Consider the following 27282-nt stretch of genomic DNA (forward strand, 5'->3'; position numbering starts at 1 on the left):
CACTGCTTGCGCGCCAACAAGCGTCTGCGTTGCCAAGAGCTAAAATAGAAGTCATTCCTATTTCTGACGCAGATCACACTGCAAGTCCTGCCACTCCCATCTCCTCATTGGTTTATAGAAGCAGGTCCCCACGTACCATCTCCTCATTGGTTATACCCACGTGGGTGATTGAAAGACTAAATGTTTTTCCGGTTGTCGTGGTAATACTATGAAAGTTTAGATGCCAATCACCATATAAGTTCAAAGATGAAAAAGCCGGGAAGGAGGAGAGATGACTAGAAACGATTCGGTTGGACGTTTTATGTGTGGATTCATTGTCGGAGTAGAGGATCTTGTGCATTTCAGGTAAAATAACAACTCAATGTTTATATCCCAGGACAAATTAGCTAGCAACACCAGGCTAGATAAATAGGACAAATTAGCTAGCAAGTGCAAGCTAATTAGCTAAATTGCCATACATGTTTAATGCTTTTCGACCTGTCCCCAAATGAATGTCATTGGTTCAGAGTTTGTTTTTATATTTTAACCTGCGTGTCGTGATCGCGTTTGGTGTGGGGGGACAAAATACATTTATGCACGATGGCGCACTCGCGCAGCCGGTTTGGTTTCCGTGTAAGACTAAACCACTCCTTAACTGTTTCTACCCACAAGCCGTAAGACTGCTGAACAATTAATCAAATGGCCACCCGGACTATTTACACTGCCTCTACTCGCTGTTTATTATCTATGCATAGTCACTTTGCAAGTTACCTCGACTAACCTGTACCCCTGCACATTGACTCGGGACCGGTACCCTTAGTATATAGCTTCGTTATTGTTAAGTAATTTTCTTGTGTTACTTTTAGATTTTAGATTTTTCACTTTAGTTTATTTAGTAAAAACGATTTTTCTTGAACTCCATTGTTGGTTAAGGGCTCGTAAGTAAGCAATTCACGGTAAGATGTACACCTGTTGTATTCGGCGCATGTGACATATAACATTTGATTTGATTTGAAAATATTGAAACTAAGTTTGGAAATTGGAACAATATGTTATTTTCATTGTTTTTGTCATATCTGTATTAATATGGTATAGCTGAAGGTAATGGTTACATCTCCTCTCACTAAAAATGGCCCACATCTTGGCATGCGTTCCCAAAGCTGAACATGGAGACTGTAGACATTGCAGCACATATCCTAGGGGAGCTTGTTACCAAAACCATTCACCCCAAACGTAATTAAGTGCAGGCCTCAACTGCTTTCCCCAAAAGCCTATTGGATTAGTTGAAAGACAGCCGTTCCAACACACTGGGTCAAATTGGGGCATAAATCCAGTCAGCATATAAATATTTCAACAGCACAAGCAAACCAACCAGTGAAGAAAATACTGGTAATTAGCCATTACCCAAACACTTATACTGGTGTAGTAAACTTTTATTAAATGGTATTTCTCCTGCTTTACCCTAAAGGGAGATTTATGAAGGCGTTTCTCCCGGCTGATGATACATGGTTGATGGCATTTAGAATCATGCTAATTGTATACATACACAAGTAGTAATAGAGAGCCTAGACCTCATTCACTTCCAGCACTACCAATCTCTGTTTGACATAAATAGGGAGGCACTCCTTATTTACAAGCGCTTGTGGCCCAAACACCGGTGCTTTATAGGGGTGAGGACTAAGGGTCAGTGATAACAAGCGGCAGTTTAAAAGAGAGGGATTTGTTGGGAGTGAATTCCTCTCTGTCACCCCGCATAAATCGCCATGCCCCGTGAACGAGAGTAAAGTGTTGGTCAGGGCTGCAGGGCTGGACTCAGAGGGTCTCAGTGCGTCTGGTCAAGTCACCACTTAGGGACAGAGTGCACTTTCTGAAACAACTGTTTTCCAGATCAAGTTACATTTATCATTGGTAATGGCAGAAACGCAACACCACACAACTACTCCATCAATACTCTGACCAATTTCATAGCAACTCAGGGTAGACAACGTAACACAACTTTAAACAACTTAGCTAGCTTTTCCTTCCAAAGATGTTTAAACAGTGCACAATATGAGCTGGGACTTTGAAAACGTACTGAAACAGTGAAAATGTGTCACACACAGTCAAGTCTCATGACCAAAGCCCTGTTTCTGAGGGTCAGAGCACAATGCCGCTAGAAACCCAGGAAGTTGACACCACCTAGACAATACAGCTACAACATTCAGCACCTTTGATGTAGCTGCTCTGAAAACAGATGTCGTTCTGAACACAAAACAGAACCCCACGCGATCTGGCCCCTTGCCCAAATCTTACTCACTATTATGTCTACTTAAGCCGTTAAATGGGTTCCACTCCAACGGCGATAGAATCTAGTGTGGCATTGTAAATGCTCTTCGGGAAATGACATGGAGGGCCAGGCACTCGTTCTGGGGAGCGGTGCTGCTAGGAGAGACGCGGCAGGTTTTAAAAAGTCCAGATGTATCCTTCCATTAATGTGAACTAACTGAAGAGAATTAAACAGGCTTAAGGCAGACCTCTGACCTACCTGCTAATGGCAAATAACCACACTGGTGTTGATGGAAAGTCTTCTGAGGTACAGTACCAGTCAAAAGTTTGGACACACCTACTCATTCCAGGGTTTATCTTTATTTTTTGCTATTTTCTACATTGTAGAATAAAAGTGAAGACATCAAAACTATGAAATAACACATATGGAATCATGTAGTAACCAAAAAAGTGTTCAATAAGGTAATCTGATGCAGCATTCCATCATGCTCCTTTTTGGTCAAATAGCCCTTACACAGCCTGGAGGTGTGTTAGGTCATTGTCCTGTTGAAAAACAAATAATAGTCCCATTAAGCATAAACCAGATGGGATGGCGTATCGCTGCAGAATGCTGTGGTAGCCATGCTGGTTAAGTCTGCCTTGAATTCTAAATAAATCACTGACAGTGTCACCAGCAAAGCACCATCTTAACTCCTCCATGCTTCACGGTGGGAACTACACATGCGCTGATCATCCATTCACCTATTCTGCGTCTCACAAAGACACGGCGGTTGGAACCAAAGAACAGATTTTGTGTTTCTTGGCCCAAGCAAGTCTCTTCTTCTTATTGGTGTCCTTTTGTAGTTGTTTCTTTGCAGCAATTCAACCATATAGGCCTTATTCAAGCAGTCTCTTCTGAACAGTTGATGTTGAGATGTGTCTGTTACTTGAACTCTGTAAAGAATTTATTTGCGCAGCAATTTCTGATGCTGGTAACTCTAATGACCTTATCCTCTGCAGCAGAGGTAACTCTGGGTCTTCCATTCCTGTGGCGGTCCTCATGAGAGCCAGTTTCATCATAGCACTTGATGGTTTTTGCGACTGCACTTGAAGAAACTTTCCAATGTTCTTGACATTTTCTGGATTGACTGACCTTCATGCCTAAACTAATGATGGACTGTCATTTCTCTTTGCTTATTTGAGCTGTTCTTGCCATAAAAAGGACTTGGTATTTTACCAAATAGGGCTGTCTTCTGTATACCACCCCTACCTTATCACAACACAACTGATTGGCTCAAACGCATTAAGAAGGAAATAAATTCCACAAATTAACAAGGCACACCTGTTTATTGAAATGCATTCCAGGTCCACCTCATGAAGCTGGTTGAGAGAATGCCAAGAGTGTGCAAAGCTGTCATCAAGGCAAAGGGTGGCTACTTTGAAGAATCTCAAATATAACATATATTTTGAGTTGTTTAACACTTTTTTGGTTGATACATGATTCCATATGTGTTATTTCATAGTTTTGATGTCTTCACTATTATTCTACAACTTAGAAAATAGTAAAAATAAAGAAAAATGCTTGAATGAGTAGGTGTGTCCAAACTTTTTACTGGTACTGTATATTGAAGCCAATCGGAAAAATGTTCATTAAGCTTTATTTATACAGGTTAATCTCACTGAAGTGAAATCTATTTTGCAGGAGACAAATGTACAGCAGATAGGTACAACATTCGCTGGCTGTACTGTAGATCTAATGGTTGACTTATTCTCTCTCCTCCATAGACTGTGAGTACGCTAGTGGTGGGAGCGGCTCACATCTCGGGGATCTACTCCTGCTTGGCCGAGAATGAACTTGGCAACTGCACACTGAGAACCATTTTCTATGTGGACGGTAAGTGGGTCAACCTAACACTACACAGCGTGGGGAGTTGGTTGAAAGAACAACATTGGAGATTTTTTGTACAGCATAAGGCAAAATGCTGGTTGTTTTTTATTTCTACGTGCCAGGCGTGCAGAATAACTGTAACATACATGACGTTTAGTTTCCAATGACTTACACATATGCACTGTGATCGCGAGGCGATCGCTAGAATGCACAGGATGTATTGTGTAAAAAGGAGGGCTGCTCCGGGTGGACATTAATTGAAACCGTCTTCCTCCGGAGCAGGCAGGCTTCAGGACCGAACGGAAGAGGCAAACGTCCTGAGCTATATGCTACAGTCTAAAAACCGCTTTGAGCATTCACTGTAGCGCCGGCAGGTCATTCATCTTCTTTTCTGAGCCTGCTGCTGCATAATTCACTTGTTATATGTATCTGAACAGTTCCAAATGTTGATGAAATTAAAATTTCATCTAGTCCAGTTGTGTAATGACAAGAGAAATCAGCTGGCTGGCCATGCAAGCAGTCATCATTTTTGTCCTCAGAAATTACAAACCTGAACGATTTGAAGTTGAAAGCTGATTGATGGTAGTTTGGAATTGAGAATGGTGGTGACACTGTGATTGGGGACACTGCTGATGATGCCAAACTCTGAAGACCCGGATAAGAATAAAGATCATTTTCAGGAAGAAGCACTGCAATGTACCACCATTCCTGAGGTGGAGGTGACTGAGAGTGCTGGATTGCTGCTGAAAAAGAGGACGGCGGAATTGTAATAACAGCGGTCTTCTTTTACGGAACACAGAATGCTTCCCAGAGCAGTCTGGCTCCCCTCAGGCCCGGCCCCCAGACTGATTCCTAATGGACAGCTGTAGGCCGCCCATCAGCGTCGCTCGCCGCACACCGCCAACCTGCTTCCAATTAACACAGTGATTTTGAAATTCCTAACATGGTGATGTGCAGCTTGATGTTTTAGACATGTACTTTCCCAGGATAGGACAGCTTCAGTCAGCTGACTATCTCATGCTATGTGTCTATCTCCCTTAGTGAGAAGAGAGTTGTAGTAACATAGATGCTCTTGTAACCCACTTACATACTGGAAGAAAAATGCTGTAACACTCCTTATGACCTAATGTGTTTTTCCCGTCTCCCCCACCAGATCACCCTCAGCACCTGGCCATCGAGCCCCAGACTGCCATCGAGGGTGATGACGTCACTCTGACTTGTCGCGGCACTCGGTACCTGTACACAGACCTGCAGTGGTACAACACTCAGAACTACACTGTCACCCCCGCCAACATCACAGCCCTGCAGCTCAGCCCCTACGCTATCTCTCTCTCCCTCTCCCTGCACAACGTGTCCAGGAGTCACACAACAGGCTACCAGTGCTGGGCGGGTAACCTCCACAGCAAGAGGGTCATAGTCCAGACTGTGCTGACTGTGGATGGTGAGTAGGAGACAGGAGGAGCATTGCCTGCTGGGTGATCAATGAGGTCTATCAGAACAGTAATTGCCGCACCACTGTCATGTCAGACGGGTATTGCTCAACTCTTTCTAAGAGCAACATGGTTGTATTACATCGCATTTTGGTAAAAGGTGACTGTTCCTGGATATAATCACACTCGTGATTATGCAACCCAGTCGGGGGATGAGTTTGTCTGGGAAAGTCTTGAAAAGCAGAGTGATCTAATTCAGATATGTTTCTGTGGTTGATGCAGAGAGGAAGAGGCCGTGGCTGAGACAGAACCTGACCAATCAGGATGTAAACAGCAGCAGTACTCTGACTATGGCCTGCTACGCCCTGGGTATGCCGCCACCCTACATCACCTGGTACAAAGACAAGTTACCAGTACAGGAGGGTCCAGGTAAGAACTGCTGGAAATGACTCATGATTAGGGGCCCCGAGGTTTCCATTGTCGGGCCCTACTCATTGCTTTTAGTGTTTCAATTTAAATTATTATACAAAATTCTTGAAAATAATAGAATATTATATACAGTATATGGCGGATGCAAACTCAGCTCTGCAGATTTTGCTGCGAAGAGGCAAAATCATTAGATCACTTGTTTTGGTATTGCCCGTATATAGCTTGTTTTGGTCACAGGTTCAGGAATGGCTGAAGAATTGAAACATTAAATGGAGCTAACTCTGCAAATTGCACTGATGGGTGATCAATCAGTCAATCGATCAACAATATAATAATACTCTTAGCAAATGTACAATCTGTCGAAACTATGAGAATAGAAAGGTTCAGAACTTGTGTGAAACATCCTAGCACAGTTGAAAGATATATGGCAATTATAAATCAAAACTGGATGGTCTTCAGAGATAGATGGGAGGGGTTTAGGGGAGCTGAAGCTGGAAGTAGAAGACTAGGTATTGTTGTCCATTTAGACAAATCTAAGTTTGAGGTGTTCGGAGCACAAATAAGAACATTTGTGAGACTCAGAAAAAATGAAAAGATGCTGGAGGAGTGCTTGACGCCTCTGTCAAGCATGGTGGAGGCAATGTGATGGTCTGGGGGTGCTTTGTTGGTGGTAAAGTGGGTGATTTGTACAGGGTAAAAGGTATCTTGAAGAAGGAAGGCTATCACTCCATTTTGCAACGCCAATCCATACCCTGTGGACGGTGTTTAATTGGTGCCAATTTCCTCCTACATCAGGACAATGACCCAAAGCACAGCTCCAAACTATGCAATAACTATTTAGGGAAGTAGCAGCCAGCTGGTATTCTGTCTATAATGGAGTGGCCAGCACAGTCACCGGATCTCAACCCTATTGAGCTATTGTGGGAGCAGCTTGACTGTATGGTACGTAAGAAGTGCCCATTAAGCCAATCTAACTTGTGAGAGGTGCTTCAGGAAGCATGGGGTGAAATATATATATATATATATATATATATATATACAGTGGGGCAAAAAAGTATTTAGTCAGCCACCAATTGTGCAAGTTCTCCCACTTAAAAAGATGAGAGAGGCCTGTAATTTGGTCTTGTATGTCAGTACAATACTTATTTTCCACCATAATTTGCAAATAAATTCATTAAAAATCCTACAATGTGATTTTCTGGATTTTTTTTCTCATGTTGTCTGTCATAGTTGAAGTGTACCATCTTTCTAAGTGGGAGAACTTGCACAATTGGTGGCTGACTAAATACTTTTTTTGCCCCACTGTGTATATACCCCCCCACTCCCAAAAATGTGTTTTATTATAATTCTCTCCATAAAATCTGAGCTGTAGACTTCATGCTGTGTTCCAGGTATTACTCTGAGGGAGGATGGGGTGCTGACGATCGAGAGAGTGAAGAAAGATGATGAGGGCTTGTACGAGTGTCTGGCCAGCAACAATGAGGGGAGTGTGAAAGCCAGCGCTGTCGTCACTGTCGTGGGTGAGTCACTTACCTCTTTATTTCCGTCATGGTCAACGAATCTAACTAAGGTACATTAACCACACCAGTGACCAAACACACCCTGAACTCAACCTGCACAACCACAGCCGGACCAATCACAGCTCTTGGCAAAACTGGGCTATGTTTTCTTGTCACCAGTACAAATAGCTCTGGCCAGATTCAATATGAAAACCCTCCCCAGAGAGAGAAGCCAAGAGTCTGCCAAGAATGCCCAGCGAATTCCTCCACTGGCTGGGGGGGGCTCATGGAGCTCTGAGGTCCCCACCCATGGGACGTGACCTGCAAGAAGTGTGTGAAGAGTTCCCACTAATGACTGTGGGCACGGCCAGGGGAGAAGTTCTCTCGTTAAAGAACCATGGGACTGGAAACATGATGACACAGACTGGGAGGAAGGGGGGAGAGGGGGGGGGGGGACAAGGTCATGTGACTTATTCTGACGACTAGACTTGGCACCATACATGAATTCCTGTTCCCCTAAAAAATGTCAATTTCCCTCAACGTCCAACCCCAGTGTCAGCACAATCCATTATATTACTAGAAGAAAATGTCAAAAATGTGGCATTACTCTATCAAAACTATTTGACAATTTCGTAAAGCTTTATGAATGTGAGCTGGCTAGGACAGTGAATGTTGAGATGGATAGTTAAGAAAACAGTTTAATGTGAGATGAATGTGCAACAATGTCGGATGCATAGCCCCAAAAAAACTAAGAAATAAACAATGGAGTGTGTTTTGACTTTTAGTGCGTACCCAACTTGTCGGAAATGAGTTAATCTAGCAAAAAACGAAGAACTTTCAGAGAAATGCGTTGTTTAATTCCCGTCCTTGCAATCACTTGGCAAAATGGACTTTCAAGTTCTGCATAAGTAGGTCAGTGTCATGTTAGTCTAATATGTCGTAATACAAACAAAACCATTCCTCTGTTGTGTATGTCCCTGTATATATGTGTTGCCAGTTATCATATCGTATTCATTATTCAACAAGCATATAAAACACCTTATGCAACAACAGTTGACTAATGGTTCCTGTGGTCTCCTTCCAGGTGATGAGGGGAAGCCCAACATTGAGGTGATCGTCCTGGTGTGTACAGGAGCTGCTGCCACCTTCCTCTGGCTCATGCTGATCCTCTTCATCCGCAAGCTGAGGAAGGTAACAAGAGATCTCCCTGCAATCACAGCTAGTTCTCCAGTGTCTCTTACTCTTCTTGACTGTGAAGACATTTGAGAGTGTAAACTGTTTGGATACTGCACTGAGCACTTTGCTCACCGCAGCATCATGCCATTTAAAAAATGCTCTTCTCAAGACCTATTCAAACACCCACACTACATTTTTAAGGGTTTTGTATGTGTTTCAGGAGTGGAAGCAATCTTGTTATACAAATTCCACGAACTGCCATCACTGAGTCATTTCTCTTGTGAAATGCAAATTACTTTGGATCATTTTATCTCTATGTTTACGAGTTCCACATTTCCTGACATTGGAGAAGTGCTTGTGTACTGCATGTTGAGAAAGAATAGGTTCAGAGACAGCTTCTGTCTCCAAGCAATAAGACTGCTGAATAGCTCAGCAATGGCTACCTACACACTGACTATCTGCACTGACTCTATGCACACTTATAGGTCTCTATCCACACACTCACACACACTTCAAATATAATAAAATAAAGTTGTATTTGTCACATGCGCCGAATACAACAGGTGAATAGTCACTTTACCCCTACCTACCGTGAAGTGCTTTCTTACAAGCCCTTAACCAACAATGCAGCTCAAGAAATAGAGTTAAGAAAATATTTACTAAATAAAATAACGTTAAAAAAATTAAAAAGTAAAACAAGAAAATTACATAACAATAGCGAGGCTATATACAGGGGGTACCGGTACCGAGTCAATGTGTGGGGGCACATGTTAGTCGAGGTAATTTGGACATGTAGGTAGGGGTAAAGTGACTATGCATAGATAATAAGCAGCGAGTAGCAGCTGGAGTCTCTGTAACACCTTACGGTCAGATGCTGAGAAGTTGCCATACCAGGCGGTGATGCAACCGATGCTCTCGATGATGCAGCTGTAGAACCTTTTGAGGATTTGAGGAACCATGCCAAATCTTTTCAGTCTCCTGAGGGGGAAAAGGTGTTGTTGTACCCTCTTCACAACTGTCTTTGTGTGCTTGGACCATGATTGTTCATTGGTGATGTGGACACCAAGGAACTTTAAACTCTCAACCTGCTCCACTACAGCCCTGTCGATGTTAATGGGGGCTTGTACAGCCCTCCTTTTCCTATAGTCCACAATCAGCTCCTTCGTTCCTTTGTCTTGTTCCTTTGTCAAATTGAGGGAGAGATTGTTGTCCTGGCACCACACTTCCAGGTCCCTGACATCATCCCTATAGGCTGTCTCATCGTTGTCAGTGACCACTGTTGTGTCATCGCAAACTTAATGAGGGTGTTGGAATCGTGCTTGACCAGGCAGTCATGGGTGAACAGGGAGTACAGGAGAGGACTGAGCACGCACCCCTGAGTGGTCCCTGTGTTGACGATCAGCGTGGCGAATGTGTTGTTACCTACCCTTACTACTTGGGGGCGACTCGTCAGGAAGTCCAGGATCCAGTTGCAGAGGGAGGTGTTTAGTCCCAGGGTCCTTGGCTTATTGATGAGCTTTGAGGGCTCTATGGTGTTGAACGCTGAGCTGTAGTCAATGAATAGCATTCTCACATAGGTGTTCCTTCTGTCCAAGTGGGAAAGGGCAGTGTGGAGTGCGATTGAGATTGCGTCATCTGTGGATCTATTGGGGCGGTATGCGAATTGGAGTGGGTCTGGAGTTTCTGGTATGATGGTGTTGTTGTGAGCCATGACCAGTCTTTCAAAGTACATCATGGCTACCGACGTGAGTGCTACGAGGCGGTAATCATTTAGGCAGGTTACCTTTGCTTCCTTGGGCACAGGGACTATGGTGGTCTGTTTAAAACATGTAGGTATTACAGACTCGGTCAGGAAGAGCTTGAAAATGTCAGTGAAGACACTTGCCAGTTGGTCCGCGCATGCTTTGAGTACACATCCTGGTAATCCGTATGGCCCCGTTGAAAGGTCTTGCTCACATCGGCTATGGAGAGCGTGATCACACAGTTGTCTGTAACAGATGATGCTCTCCTGCATGCTTCAGTGTTGCTTGACTTGAAGCAAGCATAAAAGGCATTTAGCTCATCTGGTAGGCTTGCGTCACTGGCCAGCTCGCAGCTGGGTTTTTTGTAGTCTGTAATAGTTTGCAAGCCATGCCACATCCGACGAGCGACAGAGCCGGTGTAGTCGGATTCAATCTTAGTCCTGTATTGACACTTTGCCTATTTGAGGGCATAGCAGGATTATTTATAAGCGTCTGGATTAGTGTCCCGCTCCTTGAAAACGGCAGCTCTAGCCTTTAGCTCGGCTAGATGTCTCGTGCTCAGCCATGTCTCGTGAAACAGAAGATATTACAGTTTTTAATGTCCTGTTGGTGGGATAGTCTTAATCGTAGATCGTCCAGTTTATTTTCCAATGATTGCATGTTGGCCAATAATACGGAGGGTAGTGGTGGTTTACCTACTCGCCTGCGAATTCTCACAAGGTACCCTCCCCCATCCCCCCTTTTCTCAGTCTTTTCTTCACGTGAATGACAGGGATTTGGGCCTGGTCTTGACAAAGCAGTCTATCCTTCGTGTCGGATTCATTAAAGAAAAATCTTTGTCCAGTTCGAGGTGAGTAATCGCTGTTCTGTTGTCCAGAAGCTCTTTTCGGTCATAAGAGACGGTAGCAGCAACATTATGTACAAAATAAGTTACAAACAGCGGCATTATTCTGAACACTTACACTCTCATTCTCGCGCGCACACACACACATATACACACTCACATACATATACTGACGACACAGACACTAACACTTTCACACACACACACCCTCATGGACAAGTACAACCAGTCCTGCTATGCCCTCAGTAAGGCAATCAAACAGGCAAAACGTCAGTACAGAGACAAAGTGGAGTTGCAATTCAGCGGCTCAGACAAAGGTGGCAGGGACTCCAGACAATCACGGATTATAAAGGGAAACCTAGCCACATTGCGGACACTGACGCCTTGCTCCCAGACAAGCTAAACACCTTCTTTGCTCACTTCGAGGAAAACAAAGTGCCGCCGCCGCGAGCCACCGCCTCTGGCCATCTCTCCCTATCCCAGTCTATGGTCACCACTTACCAAAGAAAGCGAATTCAACGGCTTAGACTCGAGACGTATGTGGCAGGGACTACAGACGGATTATAAAGGGAAAGCTAGACATGTCACGAACGCGTTGCTCCCGGACAAGCTAAACACCTTCTTCGACTGCTTTGAGGAAAGCACTTGATTTGATTTTGATTTGACTAAATTACTATCACCGGTAGCACTCATTTCTGTCATCATGAAGTGCTTTGAGAGGCTAGTTAAGGATCATATTGCCTCCACCTTACCCTACACCCTAGATCGATTACAATTTACATACCGCACCAACAGATCCACGGATGAGGCAATCGCCTTTACACTGCACAATGCCCTATCCCATCTGGACAAGAGGAACACTTATGTAAGAATGCTGTTCATCGACTACAGCTCAGCCTTCAACCCCATCGTATCCTCCAAGCTCATCATTAATCTCAAGGCACTGGGTCTGAACCCCTCCCTGTGCAACTGGGTCCTGGACTACCTGATGGGCCGACCGCAGGCGGTAAAGGTAGGCAACACCACTGCCGCTATGCTGATCCTCAACATGAGGGCCACACAGGGGTGCATGCTCAGCCCCCTCCTGAACTCCCTGTTTACCCATGATTGCATGGCCACGAACGTCTCCAACTCAATCATCAAGTTTGAAGACGACACAACTGTGGTAGTAGGCCTGATTACCAACAACGACGAAACCCTGGCGGAGTGGTGCCAGGAAAATAACCTCTCCCTCAATGTCAACAAAATGAAGGAGCTAATCGAAGACTTCAGGAGAAAGAAGGAGGAGGGCACCCTCAGCCACACCTATGGAAAGGATGAAAAGCTTCTAGTTCCTCGTGTACATTTCACTGACAACTTGAAATCATCCACCCGCACAGACAGTGTGGTGAAGAAGGCGCAACAACACCTCTTCAACCTCAGGACGCTGAAAAAATTTGGTTTGGCCACTAAGACCCTCACAAACGTCTACAGATGCACCATTGAGAGCATCCTCCCGGGCTGTATCACTGCCTGGTACGACAACTGTACCGTCCACAACCGCAGGGTTCTCTAGAGGGTGGTGCGATCTGCCCAACGCATCACCAGGGGCACACTGCCGACCTGCCTTCAAGAACATCTACAGCACCCAGTTTCACAGGAAGGCCAAAAAGTTCATCAAGGACCTCAGCCACACGAACCACGGCCTGTTCACCTGCTACCATCTATAAGGAGGAGACCGTACAGGTACATCACAGCTGGGACCGAGAGACTGAAAAACAGCTTTTACCTCCAGGCCATCAGACTGTTAAATAGTCATCACTAGTCAGCCTCCGCTCAGTAACCTGCCCTGATCTTAGTCATTGTTACTACCTTGCTACGACCTGGTACCCTACCTGCACCTTCGAGGCTGTACATAGTACATAGTTATGGAACACTGGTTACTTTAATAATGTTTGCAAACTGTTTTACCCACTTTATATGTACAGTTGAAGTCGGAAGTTTACATACACCTCAGCCAAATACATGTAAACTGTTTCACAATTCCTGACATGTAATCCTAGTAAAAAGTCCCCGTCTTAGGTCAGTTAGGATCACCACTTTATTTTAAGAATGTGAAATGTCCGAATAATAGTATAGAGAAGGATTTATTTCAGCCTTTATTTATTTCATCACATTCCCAGTGTGTCAGAAGATTACATTAGATTACATACACTCAATTGGTATTTGGTAGCATTGCCTTTAAACTGTTTAACTTGGGTCAAACGTTTCGGGTAGCCTTCCACAAGCTTCCCACAATAAGTTGGGTGAATTTTGGCCCATTCCTCCTGACAGAGCTGGTGTAACGGAGTCAGGTTTGTAGGGCTCCTTGCTCACACATGCTTTTTCAGTTCTACCCACATATTTGCTATGGGATTGAGGTCAGGGCTTTGTGATGGCCACTCCAATACCTTGACTTTGTTGTCCTTAAGCCAATTTGCCACAACTTTGGAAGTATGCTTGGGGTCATTGTCCATTTGGAAGACCCATTTGCAACCAAGCTTTAACTTCCTGACTGATGTCTTGAGATGTTGCTTCAATATATCCACATAATTTCCCGCTTCATGATGCCATCTATTTTGTGAAGTGCACCAGTCCCTCCTGCAGCAAAGCACCCCCACAACATGATGCTGCCACCCCCGTGCTTCCCCCTCCAAACATAACGATGGTCATTATGGCCAAACAGTTCTATTTTTGTTTTAACAGACCAGAGGACATTTTTCCAAAAAGTACGATCTTTGTCTCCATGTGCAGTTGCAAACCGTAGTCTGGCTTTTTATGGTGGTTTTGGAGCAGTGGCTTCTTCCTTGCTGAGCGACCTTTCAGGATATGTCAATATAGGACTTGTTTTACTGTGGATATAGATACACTTTTGTACCTGTTTCCTCCAGCATCTTCACAAGGTCCTTTGCTGTTGTTCTGGGATTGAAATGCACTCTTTGCACCACAGTATGTTCATCTCTAGGAGACAGAACGCATCTCCTCGCTGAGCGGTATGACGGCTGCGTGGTCCCATGGTGTTTATACTTGCGTACTAATGTTTGTAAACGATGAACGTGGTACCTTCAGGTGTTTGGAAATTGCTCCCAAGGATGAACCAGGCTGATTTCTTCTGATTTTCCCATGATGTCAAGCAAAGAGGCACTGAGTTTGAAGGTAGGCCTTGAAATACATCCACAGGTACACCTCCAATTGACTCAAATTATGTAAATTAGCCTATCAGAAGCTTCTAAAGCCATGACATCATTTTCTGGAATTTTCCAAGCTGTTTAAAGGCACAGTCAACTTAGTGTATGTAAACTTCTGACCCACTGGAATTGTGAAACAATTAATTATAAGTGAAATTATCTGTGTGTAAACAATTGTTGGAAAAATTACTTGTGTCATGCATAAAGTAAATGTCCTAACCGTCTTGCCAAAACTATAGTTTGTTAACAAGAAATTTGTGTAAAGGTTGAAAAATTAGTTTTAATGACTCAACCTAAGTCCATGTAAACTTCCGAATTCAACTGTATATGTTATCTTCAATCTACACACAATACACCATAATGACAAAGTTAAAAAAATATATAAAAAAATATCACATTTACGTAAGTATTCAGACCCTTTACTCAGTACTTTGTTGAAGGACCTTTGACAGTGATTACAGCCTTGAGTCTTCTTAGGTATGACACTACAAGTTTGGCACACCTGTATTTGGGGAGTTTCTCCCATTCTTCTCTGCAGATCTTCAAGCTCTGTCAGGTTGGATGGGGAGAGTCACTGCACAGCTATTTTCATGTCTCTCCAGAGATGTTCGATCGGGTTCAAGTCCCGGCTCTGGCTGGGCCTCTCAAGGACATTGAGACTTGTCCCGAAGCCACTCCTGCATTGTCTTGGCTGTGTGCTTAGGATCATTGTCCTGTTGGAAGGTAAACCTTCGACCCAGTCTGAGGTCCTGAGCGCTCTGGAGCAGGTTTTCATCAAAGAACTCTCTGTACTTTGCTCCGTTCATCTTTCCCTCGTTCCTGACTAGTCTCCCAGTCCATGCCGCTGAAAAACATCCCCACAGCATGATGCTGCCACCACCATGCTTCACCATAGGGATGGTGCCAGGTTTCCTTGGCATTCAGGCCAAAGAGTTCAATCTTGGTTTCATCAGACCAGAGAATCTTGTTTCTCATGGTCTGAGAGTCTTAGGTGACTTTTGGCAAACTCCAAGCGGGCTGTCATGTGCCTTTTACTGAGGAGTGACATCCTTCTAGCCACTCTACCATAAACGCCTGATTGGTGGAGTTCTGTAGAGATGGTTCTCCTTCTGGAAGGTTCTCCCTTCTCCACAGAGGAACTCTGGAGCTCTGTCAGAGTGACCATCGGTTCTTGGTCACCGCCCTTCTCCTCCAATTGCTCAGTTTGGCCAGGCGGCCAGCTCTATGAAGAGTCTTGGTGGCTCCAAACTTCTACCAGTTTATGGAGGCCGCTGTGTTCTTTGGGACATTCAATGCTGCAGACATTTTTTGGTACCCTTCCCCAGATCTGTGCTTCGACACAATCCTGTCTCAGAGCTCTACAGACTATTCCTTCGAATGTAACAAAATGTGGAAAAATTCAAAGGGTCTGAATACTTTCCGAATGCTCCGTACATATACAGTATACTGTATTTATATTCTGACATCGCTCGTTCTAATACATGTAGAAAATTTCATTTGTTTCTTTATCTTTTGTGGATTGGCGTGTATTGTTTTGTATTGTTAGATATTACTGTACTGTTGGAGCTAAGAACGTAAGCATTTAACATCTGGAAAATATGTTTGGTTGTTACAGTCTTGTCTCATCGCTGCAACTCCCGTACGGACTCGTGAGAGGCCCACTTAACCCGGAAGCCAGCCGTTACCAATGTGTCGGAGGAAACACTGTGCACCTGGCGACCATGTCAGCGTGCACTTCGCCCGGCACGCCACAGGAGTTGCTAGTGCTAGTACATCCAAACCCTCTCCCGGTCGTGGCACAGCTAGCACTGCCATGCAGGGCCTTGGACCACTGCACCACCTGTCCATGCTTTAAATTTCGTAGTATGCATTTGTTAAGAGTTACTATCTTGTCTCATCGCTACAACTCCCGTACGGGCTTGGGAGAGACGAAGGTCGAAAGCCTGAAAACACAACCCAACCAAGCCGCACTGCTTCTTAACACAGCGTGCATCCAACCCGGTGCACGGAGGAAACACCGTGCACCCGGCGACCTAGTTAGTGTGCACTGCGCCCGGCCCGCCACAGGAGTCGCTAGTGCGCGATGAGACAAGGATATCCCTACCGGCCAAACCCTCCCTAACACGGACGACGCTAGGCCAATTGTGCGTCGCCCCATGGACCTCCCGGGTCGTGGCCGGCTGCGACAGGGCCTGGGCTTGAACCCAGAGTCTCTGGTGGCACAGCTAGCACTGCGATGCAGTGCCCTAGACCACTGTGCCACCCGGGAGGCCCTGTCCATGCTTTTTTAGATTCTATTCTGGATTTTATTTTTTGGCGGGAAAGTTTTTCTCTGAATGGTTTACACCTGTTGTATTCTGTGCATGTGACAAATAAACGTTGATTTGATTTGAATAGTTTCCGTAATAGTATATTGATGTTAACAGTGATAGTAGAGCATGTGTTCTTGTCTTTTAGTTAACATACTTACTGCACAATGCGCTCCATCACCATTTTATTATATTCTATTACATTTAATTTTATTCTCCCCCCTTCCAGCCGGACTACATGATGGGTCCATCCATCATCATCGACCCAGACGAGTGTCCTCTGGACGAGCAGTGTGAACGCCTGCAGTACGATGGCAGCAAATGGGAGTTTCCCCGAGACCGCCTCAGACTGGGTGAGTACCTTACTACAGCATACAGCACTGGTACAGTCTAAGAAGTCACTCACCATGACCACGCTGTAACTCAAAGGCCTATACGCACCATGAATTGGCACCTACTGTAAGCGTATTTACTTGTCCAGCCTACATTTCACATCCACAGGTCAATGTGATGTTGATAATGTGGCACCCATCTGGGTCCTCTTAAACTGTGTGACCCTGTTTGCCCATTACATTGAAATCTAGTGCCAGAGAGGATGGTATGTGGCAGAGGTGACACCCCCCTGTGAAGAGGGTGTAGTGTCGTTGCTCATCAGCGACCCTCCACTGTCACCTGGTCTTAACGGCACTATAAATCCCCTGGAGGAGCGCTTCACGGGCCCAGTGGTCAGAACCTCAGCAGGTTGTTTTAATTACCCATAATTTCCCTGATAGAGAACCCAACCAGATTTACTACTCCCCAGGGGCCAGCCACTTTCATTTACATGTAGACCTATTGTAACCCACTGGCCCCCCTCTCTCTCTCTCTCTCTCTCTCTCTCTCGCTCTCTGTCCCAGGCAAAACTCTGGGCCATGGAGCATTCGGGAAAGTGGTGGAGGCCTCTGCTTTTGGGATTGACAAGCTCTCGACCTGCAAGACTGTGGCCGTCAAAATGCTGAAAGGTATTGAAGAAACATTATTATCAAGACTTTAATCTGAACATGTTATATATGCTAATTTACTCTCATGTGCACTTCTGTTGAAAAACCACGTTGAAACGTCATACAGGCTGTTTTCCACATAGCTTCCTTTCGCTCACACCTGGTGGAAATGGTACTGATAAAGGTGCTTCTCGCCAAATACAAACACAATATCCATTGTTTTGGGTGTAACAGATGTAAAACAGCCATCTGTCATTTCAGCAGACAATTTGGTTTCTCGCGCATGATATGAATTCAAAAGCTGTGCTAGCACATGTGCGTGTAATTAACAGTCGCGCACAGGCTATTTGTTCAAAGGAGGCGTGCGTTGGCTGCCTGAGACCTTGGTGTCCCTGATGAGGATGACAGTCTACAGCTATGACAGGAATCAGGATAGCATTCCACTTGGTGTTAGTGATTGCAAAGTTTAAAAGTGTAAAAAACTAAAAGTTGTCAAATAAAGGTTAGAAAAATAAAAGTGCTTATTAATAATTGTAACCCAGATGCTTTGGAGATACACAAACAATTGGAAACAACCCCCCCCCCCCCCCCCCCCCCCCCCTCCCCACACACACACACCTGCTTCCCACATATGATTTATGGTCACCATAAATTATGGTCACATTTCAGTCTTTCTAAATCTGGCAGAGCATATTTATCCCATCAACAATTGAGTAAAAAGCAGTAAAAAGCAATGCAGAAGGAGAGAGACTCCGAGAGAAGGGGGGGAGACTGTCCAAGGAATTTTACCTAGTGATCTTAGCAGAATAAACATTTCAGCCCAATATCACTGACACTGACTGTATCCCCTTAGGGTTGATGTGGTCCAACTAACTTTCCTCCGGGTTCTGTTAGGATATTCAACTATAACTCTGTAGAGTAATGGGGCCACAGATGGATACTGATGGTGTTGTGAAACATCTAGCTACATGGGGATGATAAATCAGGCCATTTGTTAGATATTTCTGTCAGTGTTTAAGCATTAATCATCTCTTTCCATTAATCATGGAGGAACCAAACTCACCAGGCCGGCTGCTGCTCCGCTGCTCTACTGCTCTACTCCAGCCCCCCCCAGGTCAAACATAATGAAAAGCAGCTCACTTCCCTAAACTGACCCTCCGTGCAGTGTGGTTTGAGACTCAGCGTCAGTCAGCTCCAGCTTCCAGAGCAGGCTGGGACCACTGTGATGAGCCAAAATGAGACAGAGCAGAAGTACAGTCCCACAATTCACAAGTTTTCCATTCGTTATTTAAATTCAAGTAATTGATTCATTGTTTAAAACCTTTTACTGCAGTGGGCTAAATCAGGGTCACACAGAGTTTTTCTTGGTAGTCCTAAACAAATAAAGTATACACCTCACACACATGGTTATGGGCTTTAAAAAGAAGACACCTGTACCATGTCAGATACAGCGTTTCAAAGTATTCCATTTTGAGTTTGCATCCCAATATTACAGAAGAATATAACATGTTTATTAATTATGCAATTATGGAAAATATGAATAACCTTCCACCCATGAGGCCACTAGAGGGCGATTTGGTCGTTTTCCCCCTCCGTTTTTTTGGTAATTTGGTCATCGAACGTTCGCCATTCATTTTTTAAATTCAAGTCGTTGATTCATTATTTAAATCGCCCAAAATCCCTGTTAGATTAAACCACATCCAGGGAGTCAGTGATGGCTGAGAGCAAGATTATTTTGCAACACCATTTTGTTCAGTCAATGTTTTCATTCTGTTTATCAGTTAGGGACATTATTGGTACCGTTGCTAACTCCAACCACCTGTGTCCAGATGAGCTTTTCAGATAAAAGAAGAGCGAGACATTACACAGGCACATTGGACGCATTAGGCTAGTTGGTATTCCACAGTCTTTGAGATCAATGTTACTGAGAGGTTTAGAGGGACCGTTAGTCTTGGCGTCGATGCCCCCCCCCAAAAAAGTATGAGTCACTCTGGTAGTGTTTAGTTTACGTGATTAAATAAATCCCTCCCTCTGACCTCATAGCATTTCTGACCAAGATATCGGCCTCTTATATTATGTGTAGACTAGCTATACAACTGAGAAACAAAACAGCATTTTATATTCTGGGAAAAAAATAATGTTACTGTCATATTGACTCTCCATGTGTGCTGCAGTGTTTATTGTGATGTAATGTATGGCTGTGCTTTAGGTTGTTCCCTCATGTATGCGAGCATCTAATTAGATGTTAGAGAATGCTGATGTTTGTGTTGTAAGTCCTATATATTCCCATGTTGACTTCATTTATTTCCCGCTGTCCATCGTTGCATACCATCTTCACCTTGCACATTGAATGTTCTCATGCAGATAATCATATTACCTTATGTGAAAAATGTCTTGCCTATCTAAAATCTCCTCCGCATGCGTAAAAATCTGTTCTTTATTTTCCATCTATACTGTTTGGTTTCCAGACGTCCAGGAACGTACATCAGTTGGCGTAATCTCAAACGAAGATAAAGAATTTATATGACACTTTCATTTAAAGTCCAAAATACATCCACTCTTTTGTGGAGTATGAAACAGTATCCCCGCAATGGGACATGTACATTTAACCTTCATCCCTGTAAATAGTCTGTGTTTATGTTGAAACAGGAGGAGCTACGACAAATGAGCGCAAGGCTCTGATGTCGGAGCTGAAGATCCTGATCCACATTGGTCATCATCTGAACGTGGTCAACCTGCTGGGAGCCTGCACCAAGCCTGGAGGTGAGAGAGAGAGGACAGGGTTAACTCTTATGTTTAAACTTAGTCACACTGTATGCCCTGCATGCAATTTGTGAAGTATGTTTATAAAATGATGGAATCTCAGAGAAAATCCTGTTTTGACTGTTTATGAATCATTACTTATCTGGAATCTTCTTTGAATTCCGTGCGTCTTTTTTCTCAGGTCCATTGATGATGATAGTGGAGTACTGCAAATATGGAAACTTGTCAAACTACTTGAGAAGCAAGAGGGCTGATTTCATCGTTTATAAGGTAAATCAGCAGCTTTCAGAAATCCTGCTTTCTCATCAAATCAAAAGCCTTCATGATTTAGTCTACTTAGCTGTCAAAACCTTCATGGTTCTGTACATTTCTCAACCTAATAGGAAAACCCCAGATTGTCAGAAGAACCGTTTTCTAAAGTGACTCAAGGTTTGCATCTGTATCTTTGATCTGGTGTGTGTCTCGTATGTCAGAGCCAGGACGGTAAGGTGGTGACGTCGGGGTCGGGCTGTGACCTAAGCGAGCTCATCAAGCGGCGCCTGGAGAGCGTGGCCAGCACCGGAAGCTCGGCCAGCTCCGGCTTTGTGGAAGATAAGAGCTACTGCGACTCAGAGGAAGAGGAGGAAGGTAAACTAAATGAGCCAACAGCGTCTTCCTTCCCCTCACCGCCCCCTTCACCCTTCCCTCTCACCTCCACCCACACTCCCATGCCCCCTGATTGTTTTCTTCCCTGGGCCTGATAGGACGTTTCCTCCTCCTATTCATAAATTAAATCGATAGGACAGGAACCCCGGGCTGAGAGTAAAAGGAGGAGTGGAGGAGGAGGCCTCTGTTGACATCCTCCTCTGTCCTGACTGTTTGCCTGCTCCATGACAATAACAGGGGAGGTTAGCATTTTATATCATACCCCCAAGACATGCTAACCTCTCACCATGACAATAACAGGGGAGGTTAGCATTTTATATCATACCCCCAAGACATGCTAACCTCTCACCATGACAATAACAGGGGAGGTTATCATTTTGTATCATACCCCCAAGACATGCTAACCTCTCACCATGACAATAACAGGGGAGGTTATCATTTTGTATCATACCCCCAAGACATGCTAACCTCTCACCATGACAATAACAGGGGAGGTTAGCATTTTTGGGTGGGTATGATATTTATGCCTCTGTAATTTTCTCACTCACCATTTTTCACGATTCATTCAGGATTATCCGTAATAAGGGTAGCATCCACATTAGTGTAGAAGTATATTCTTATTTACAATAATAGTGACTTCAAAATGACACAATAGATTATTTACCATTAATTTCCATTGGGCACAAAATAATCTGAAACACAACCAAAACAAACTGCAAATGCATAAAAAATGGTAAAGTCACAAGCTTGATGTGAAAAATTTTATAATTGCGTTCTAGGACTGTGGAACCAATTTATTTATTATTTATTTTTATATTTCAATGTTTAATTTTAACTTTTGTCTACTTTGATAGACATATATGTGAATTTGTCCCAATACTTTTGCTCCATTAAAATGGGGGACTATGTACAAAAAGTGCTGTCAATTCTAAACGGTTCACCTAATATGGATAAAGAAAAAACCATCAAATAAAATCTGACAGTCTGCACTTTAACCTCATAGTCATTGTATCATATCATTTCATGCCAAAACGTTTGGAGCTCACTGTACGCGTTACACCGTACTAAATCACGTTCATGAAAATAGTTTGTATTCATTTCCACTTTATGTTCCGTTTTACCCTCAGAGCCAGAGGATCTGTACAAGAGAGTGCTGACAATGGAAGATTTGATTTGCTACATTTTCCAAGTTGCAAAAGGCATGGAGTTCCTGGCTTCACGCAAGGTATGCACCTCCTCCAGGCAAATTACGCTATCAAAATACTTTGCTAAAGGTAGTCTTGTGACACACATGTTGGGTATTAATCTAATACCAGTTTATAAAGCTTTATTCAGTCCAGTTGACTTTAGATTTAATAAAAGGCTGTTGTATTTTGACAGCTGGGGAAGTTGTTTTGTTCACATATTTTATTCATAGAACACTATGTTCCTTGCGAGTCTATTGGCTATAATCAGTCTAAAACTCATTCAGATTTAAAGGTCTGTCACAAGCTCTGCGAGAGCGGATGGTACTAATTAGTGAACCCATTGTTGTCAATATTAGAGAGAAGGCTTTAACCTAGGTATGGAACACTTCTCATTCCGAATACAATTGATGACTGTTCCATATGGTTGTCTTAGCTGACATGCACAGGGCATTGAGTGTTTCCTGTCAGGTCACATGGTCAGGAAATAGACCTAGCCATGCTTTATCACATTAGGCTGAATCGTAACTTGAGATATGTCCACATAACTCAAACGTTCATGTAAAGTCATGCATCGATGTCAATCCTAATCTAACTGGATGTTTTCTCTTATTTTGTTAGTGTATTCATCGTGATCTGGCTGCAAGAAACATCCTACTGTCTGAGAATAATGTTGTGAAGATATGCGATTTTGGACTGGCCAGAGACATCTACAAAGACCCAGACTACGTTCGCAAAGGAGATGTAAGTATGAACAGCAATCTGATCTTTTTTACAATGCTATGCTGTGCTACTATTCATCTGACATAATAAGTCAATTACACGTGATGAAACGCACCAACGACTTGACGTCGATTATCGCCTGTTGTGTGAGAGAGAGCGGCATTCAAAAACACTCAGCTTGATGGAAAAGAACCAGAACACGTGTTCTGTTACTACCGACTTGGCAAAAACAAAAGAGGAATTGAATAAATGCAGGAAATCTGGGAAATGGCAGATATTCTGGGCAGATTTCACTGTTTTGTCTGAAAATGTAATAAACGTGTCTGTCTGCATAGACTAGAGGACGTTTGGTTGTTGAGGATGTTTGGTAGTACTATGCCATGAGGGCATTTACCCTACTTTACTCAACAAGCTCTTCTGCTTCTCCTCAGATGTGACAGGTCGGTTATTGATGGTATTGATGAGACAGCCAGTCACACAGGTGAGATGAGATACTGATTTAAAAGAGCTGTCGTCTCTTATCTCCATCTCTCCCCTCACAGGCCAGACTGCCCCTCAAGTGGATGGCGCCCGAGGCCATTTTTGACAAGATCTACACCACTCAGAGCGATGTGTGGTCCTTTGGAGTTCTGATGTGGGAGATCTTCTCTCTGGGTAAATATACATACCAGGAATGACTCACCATGCCTTCTAGTCCCTCAGACACATGCATACACACACACGATAACATACGCACTATACACACACGTACACATGGATTTTGTGTCGTAGATATGTGGTAGTAGAGTAGGGGCCTGAGGGAACACACTTAATGAGTTGTGAAATCTGTTGTGAATGTATTGTAATGTTTTTAAAATGGTATAACTGCCTTCATTTCGCTGGACCCCACCCACAAGGACTACTGTTTTAGGATTGTTAATGAAACTGCAAACATAGACTGCTTTGGTGCACACTGATCTTTTCTGACCTGTAATAGATTTCTATCAGAGAATTCTTATGATGCTATTTTTGATGATACTCAGTACAAATGTTGCTGCTTATAATTTGTTTTTTTTAAAATCAAATAGTCACAAAATAGTTTGAAAAAAACTATTGTCTGTATAATTATTTGCACACATAATCTTACAATGTTGCACACGGCGTGCAGTATTCCTTCCAAAGGAGGGAGAGGTTTCGTTCTGTCATCAGCCAGCAAGGTTCAGCGAGGAGACTAGTCTCCAGTCAGCTAGCCAGGCGAGGCAAGGTGCCCCCAGCCATGCAGATCCTCCAGATGCACTGGGTTATAGCTGGCTTCTGCTGCTGCGTAATTGTGCCTCTGGGACAAACAGGGGTGCATTGTCAGCTTGAGAACTATTTTCATGCTGCTCCTGCAAAAACATTAGTGAACTTGGACTGTGAATTCTATCACAGGCAAAGGGCCGTTAAAAAGAAAGAATACCTTCCATTTAAGTCGGCCGTTGCCTTCCCAGCTGGCAATGCAAACGCCGTGTAACCAAGCAGCCGATCAATGTAAATGTTTGCCCCTGCTGTGAAACCACTGCCACCTTCAAGATGCCATTGTATGTCGGTCCATGACTGTCTATGCACCGTGCACCACACCCGGCCTAGCTGTTCTATAGCAAGACTCCACATGACATGTTGTATGCTCAAATGTCACCATAGGTAGCAAGGACAACATTCAGAGTAAATGTGACAAAAGTGTAAGGAAAGAACAGTACATCGATTCAGGGCTTTTGGATTCATTGGGCATCTACACTTCAACCTCTGCCATGAAGCCAATCATTTTCGGGCATTCAAACACTCGTTCTTTCTCACACTCGTTCTTTATCTCTCTTGCTCTATCTCTCTCTTTTTTTCTTTCTCTCTCTCTCTTTCTTTCTTTCTAGCTCTCTTTCTTTCTCGCTCTCTTTCTTTCTCTCTCACTCTCCCGTAATCTTTCTCTGTCAGAACCACACACACACACAGAACCACAGACACTGATACCTTCAAAGAACCACTCACTCACTCACACATCTGGGTGATGTTAACATGGTCTCAGAAAGATAAATTAGGACACGAAAACAACTGCACATTTTTTTTCAAACACTCAAGTCTGCCAATCTGATACAGATAGGTGTTTAGAGGTCAAAAGTTTGCTGCAGTCCCATGGTGCTGGAACCTGCATATCGCAACGTGACCCACAGTCTAGCAGCTTGAGTTTTGTCTTGTGTTTTGGGATTTCACCGTCTTGTTAGTTTAGGTGCCAAACCTTCATCTACACTTCGGTTTCTGTGTTAAACATGTGTTACGTGGTAATCTGCCTATTTACATAGTGTGTTCGGTTGACGTGATGAAGAGAGAGTATAACATGGCGTACTAGTAGATGGTACATCGTACCGACATAGTGCTCTGGAGCTTTCGATGCTATCTGATATTGTGTCAGGGATGTCAGTCGGGTACATGAAAATATTGGTTCATAAGTCTGGACATTTTTATGGATTAGATGGCGTGGGCAATATTTTCCAAAACCCCAACTGGATTGGATATTCGATACAAGTTGGCTTAGTCGTGTATTATTGTTTTCGTTTCGGCTGAGCCCAGCATAAATTCTAATTATTCTAGAAAGAGTCTTACTTCAGCCCCAATAGTCCAATTAAATCATATTGCTGTCTCTAGATGTTATTCAGTGTATAATATCATTGTTGTCGAGAGGAGAGTCATGACATGGTCCATGTGCAAGGTCAATCAGTTGAAGTCTTAACTGACTGTTTATGAATCTTTCTTGTCTAATCTGTGTAAAGTATCCGGGCCCTCTCTGTGTGGGAGATTGAAGTGTCTGATAAATCCCCCCCCTACCCCCCAGGTGCCTCTCCGTATCCCGGCTTACACATCGACGAGGACTTCTGCTGCCGACTGAAGGAAGGGACCAGGATGAGAGCTCCGGAATACTCCTCCTCTGAAATGTAAGGATCAAGCGATCTTTGTTACTCCATTACTTAACATACAAACCCCAATCTCATCCTCTAACTCAGGGCAAAAAAAGGAATACACTTGCAGTTTGAAGAGTGGCCGGTGACAGAAAGCTCTCTCACCTCTTGGCAGTGCATAATGCATCGAGCTCCCTTGGCTCGTGAAACTTGTAAAGACCCCGAAGCGTGCCTCTAGTCCTCTCAACGTATCCCCCAAACTCTCCTGAGGGTAATTATCCACCAGGTACTCTTACTCAGGGCAACACATTAGAGGGCAGTAAAGAAAAGCCTCCCATATTGATATACTGGAGCTGAAAAGAGGCCTTGTATCTGCTCCTTCATTCGTTTGAATGAGTGACAGGGCTTGATAGGCATCATGGGTAATCCAGCTCTGAATGTGGAGGGGAGACAGGTGCTGCTGATTGGCAGTTAACCGAGGGGTGTGGTGGGCGGCGAGGTGCGGATCCGTTTTCGGACTGACATCGATGCGGTCGTAATTGAGCCCCACATTAAAGACTGTGGGAGTGGGGAGTGGCCAGGGGGTAGCTGGACACAGGGTAATGAGAGCAAGGGTCGGGAGACTCCCCTCCCTTGTCCACACAAGGGGGATCAGATGCAGGGCAGATGTGGACGGTGCTGCTGAAACAGAATATCTTTGGGGGAGTCTAGGGTGGTTTCTCCTGCCCCTGTGGTTTCAGTGCTGTTAGTCTAGCAGAGAGGTGGACTGAACAGGAGGAGCTGGGGTTGTTGCCTTTATGAGGTCACTGGACAGGGGGATCTGGGGTTGTTGTTGCCTTTATGAGGTGACTGGGTGGCTTCTCAGCAGGGAGGACTATGTCCTGGGGCTCTCTCACTCACTGTCCCAGGCTATGGCACACGTCCGAGTTTACAGGGTTGGGGAGTAATGGATTACATGTAACTGTTTTTTTTTAAACTGCAGCTGTAATCTGTTACGTTACCAGCAAAAATATTGTAATCAGATTACAGATACTTTTGAAAAACTAGATGATTACAGTGCCTTGCGAAAGTATTCGGCCCCCTTGAACTTTGCGACCTTTTGCCACATTTCAGGCTTCAAACATAAAGATATAAAACTGTATTTTTTTGTGAAGAATCAACAACAAGTGGGACACAATCATGAAGTGGAACAACATTTATTGGATATTTCAAACTTTTTTAACAAATCAAAAACTGAAAAATTGGGCGTGCAAAATTATTCAGCCCCTTTACTTTCAGTGCAGCAAACTCTCTCCAGAAGTTCAGTGAGGATCTCTGAATGATCCAATGTTGACC

General features: G+C 43.9%; 1 protein-coding gene across 1 annotated transcript in view; it reads left to right on the forward strand.

The window, feature by feature from the left end:
- LOC100136647 (vascular endothelial growth factor receptor kdr-like) overlaps positions 1-27282 on the forward strand; it is a 90164-nt gene that overhangs the window by 34171 nt on the left and 28711 nt on the right. Inside the window, exons 12-25 of the mRNA XM_021583881.2 lie at positions 4009-4117; positions 5265-5552; positions 5824-5970; positions 7362-7490; positions 8554-8660; positions 16976-17099; positions 17643-17747; positions 20376-20489; positions 20671-20759; positions 20963-21116; positions 22262-22359; positions 22940-23062; positions 23584-23695; positions 25884-25983. Of these exons, the coding sequence (XP_021439556.2) occupies positions 4009-4117; positions 5265-5552; positions 5824-5970; positions 7362-7490; positions 8554-8660; positions 16976-17099; positions 17643-17747; positions 20376-20489; positions 20671-20759; positions 20963-21116; positions 22262-22359; positions 22940-23062; positions 23584-23695; positions 25884-25983 (1799 nt within the window). The remainder of the gene's footprint in view (positions 1-4008; positions 4118-5264; positions 5553-5823; positions 5971-7361; positions 7491-8553; positions 8661-16975; positions 17100-17642; positions 17748-20375; positions 20490-20670; positions 20760-20962; positions 21117-22261; positions 22360-22939; positions 23063-23583; positions 23696-25883; positions 25984-27282) is intronic.

The sequence above is a fragment of the Oncorhynchus mykiss genome, chromosome 31, assembly GCF_013265735.2.
Source record: "Oncorhynchus mykiss isolate Arlee chromosome 31, USDA_OmykA_1.1, whole genome shotgun sequence".
NCBI classification, from domain to species: Eukaryota; Metazoa; Chordata; class Actinopteri; order Salmoniformes; family Salmonidae; genus Oncorhynchus; species Oncorhynchus mykiss.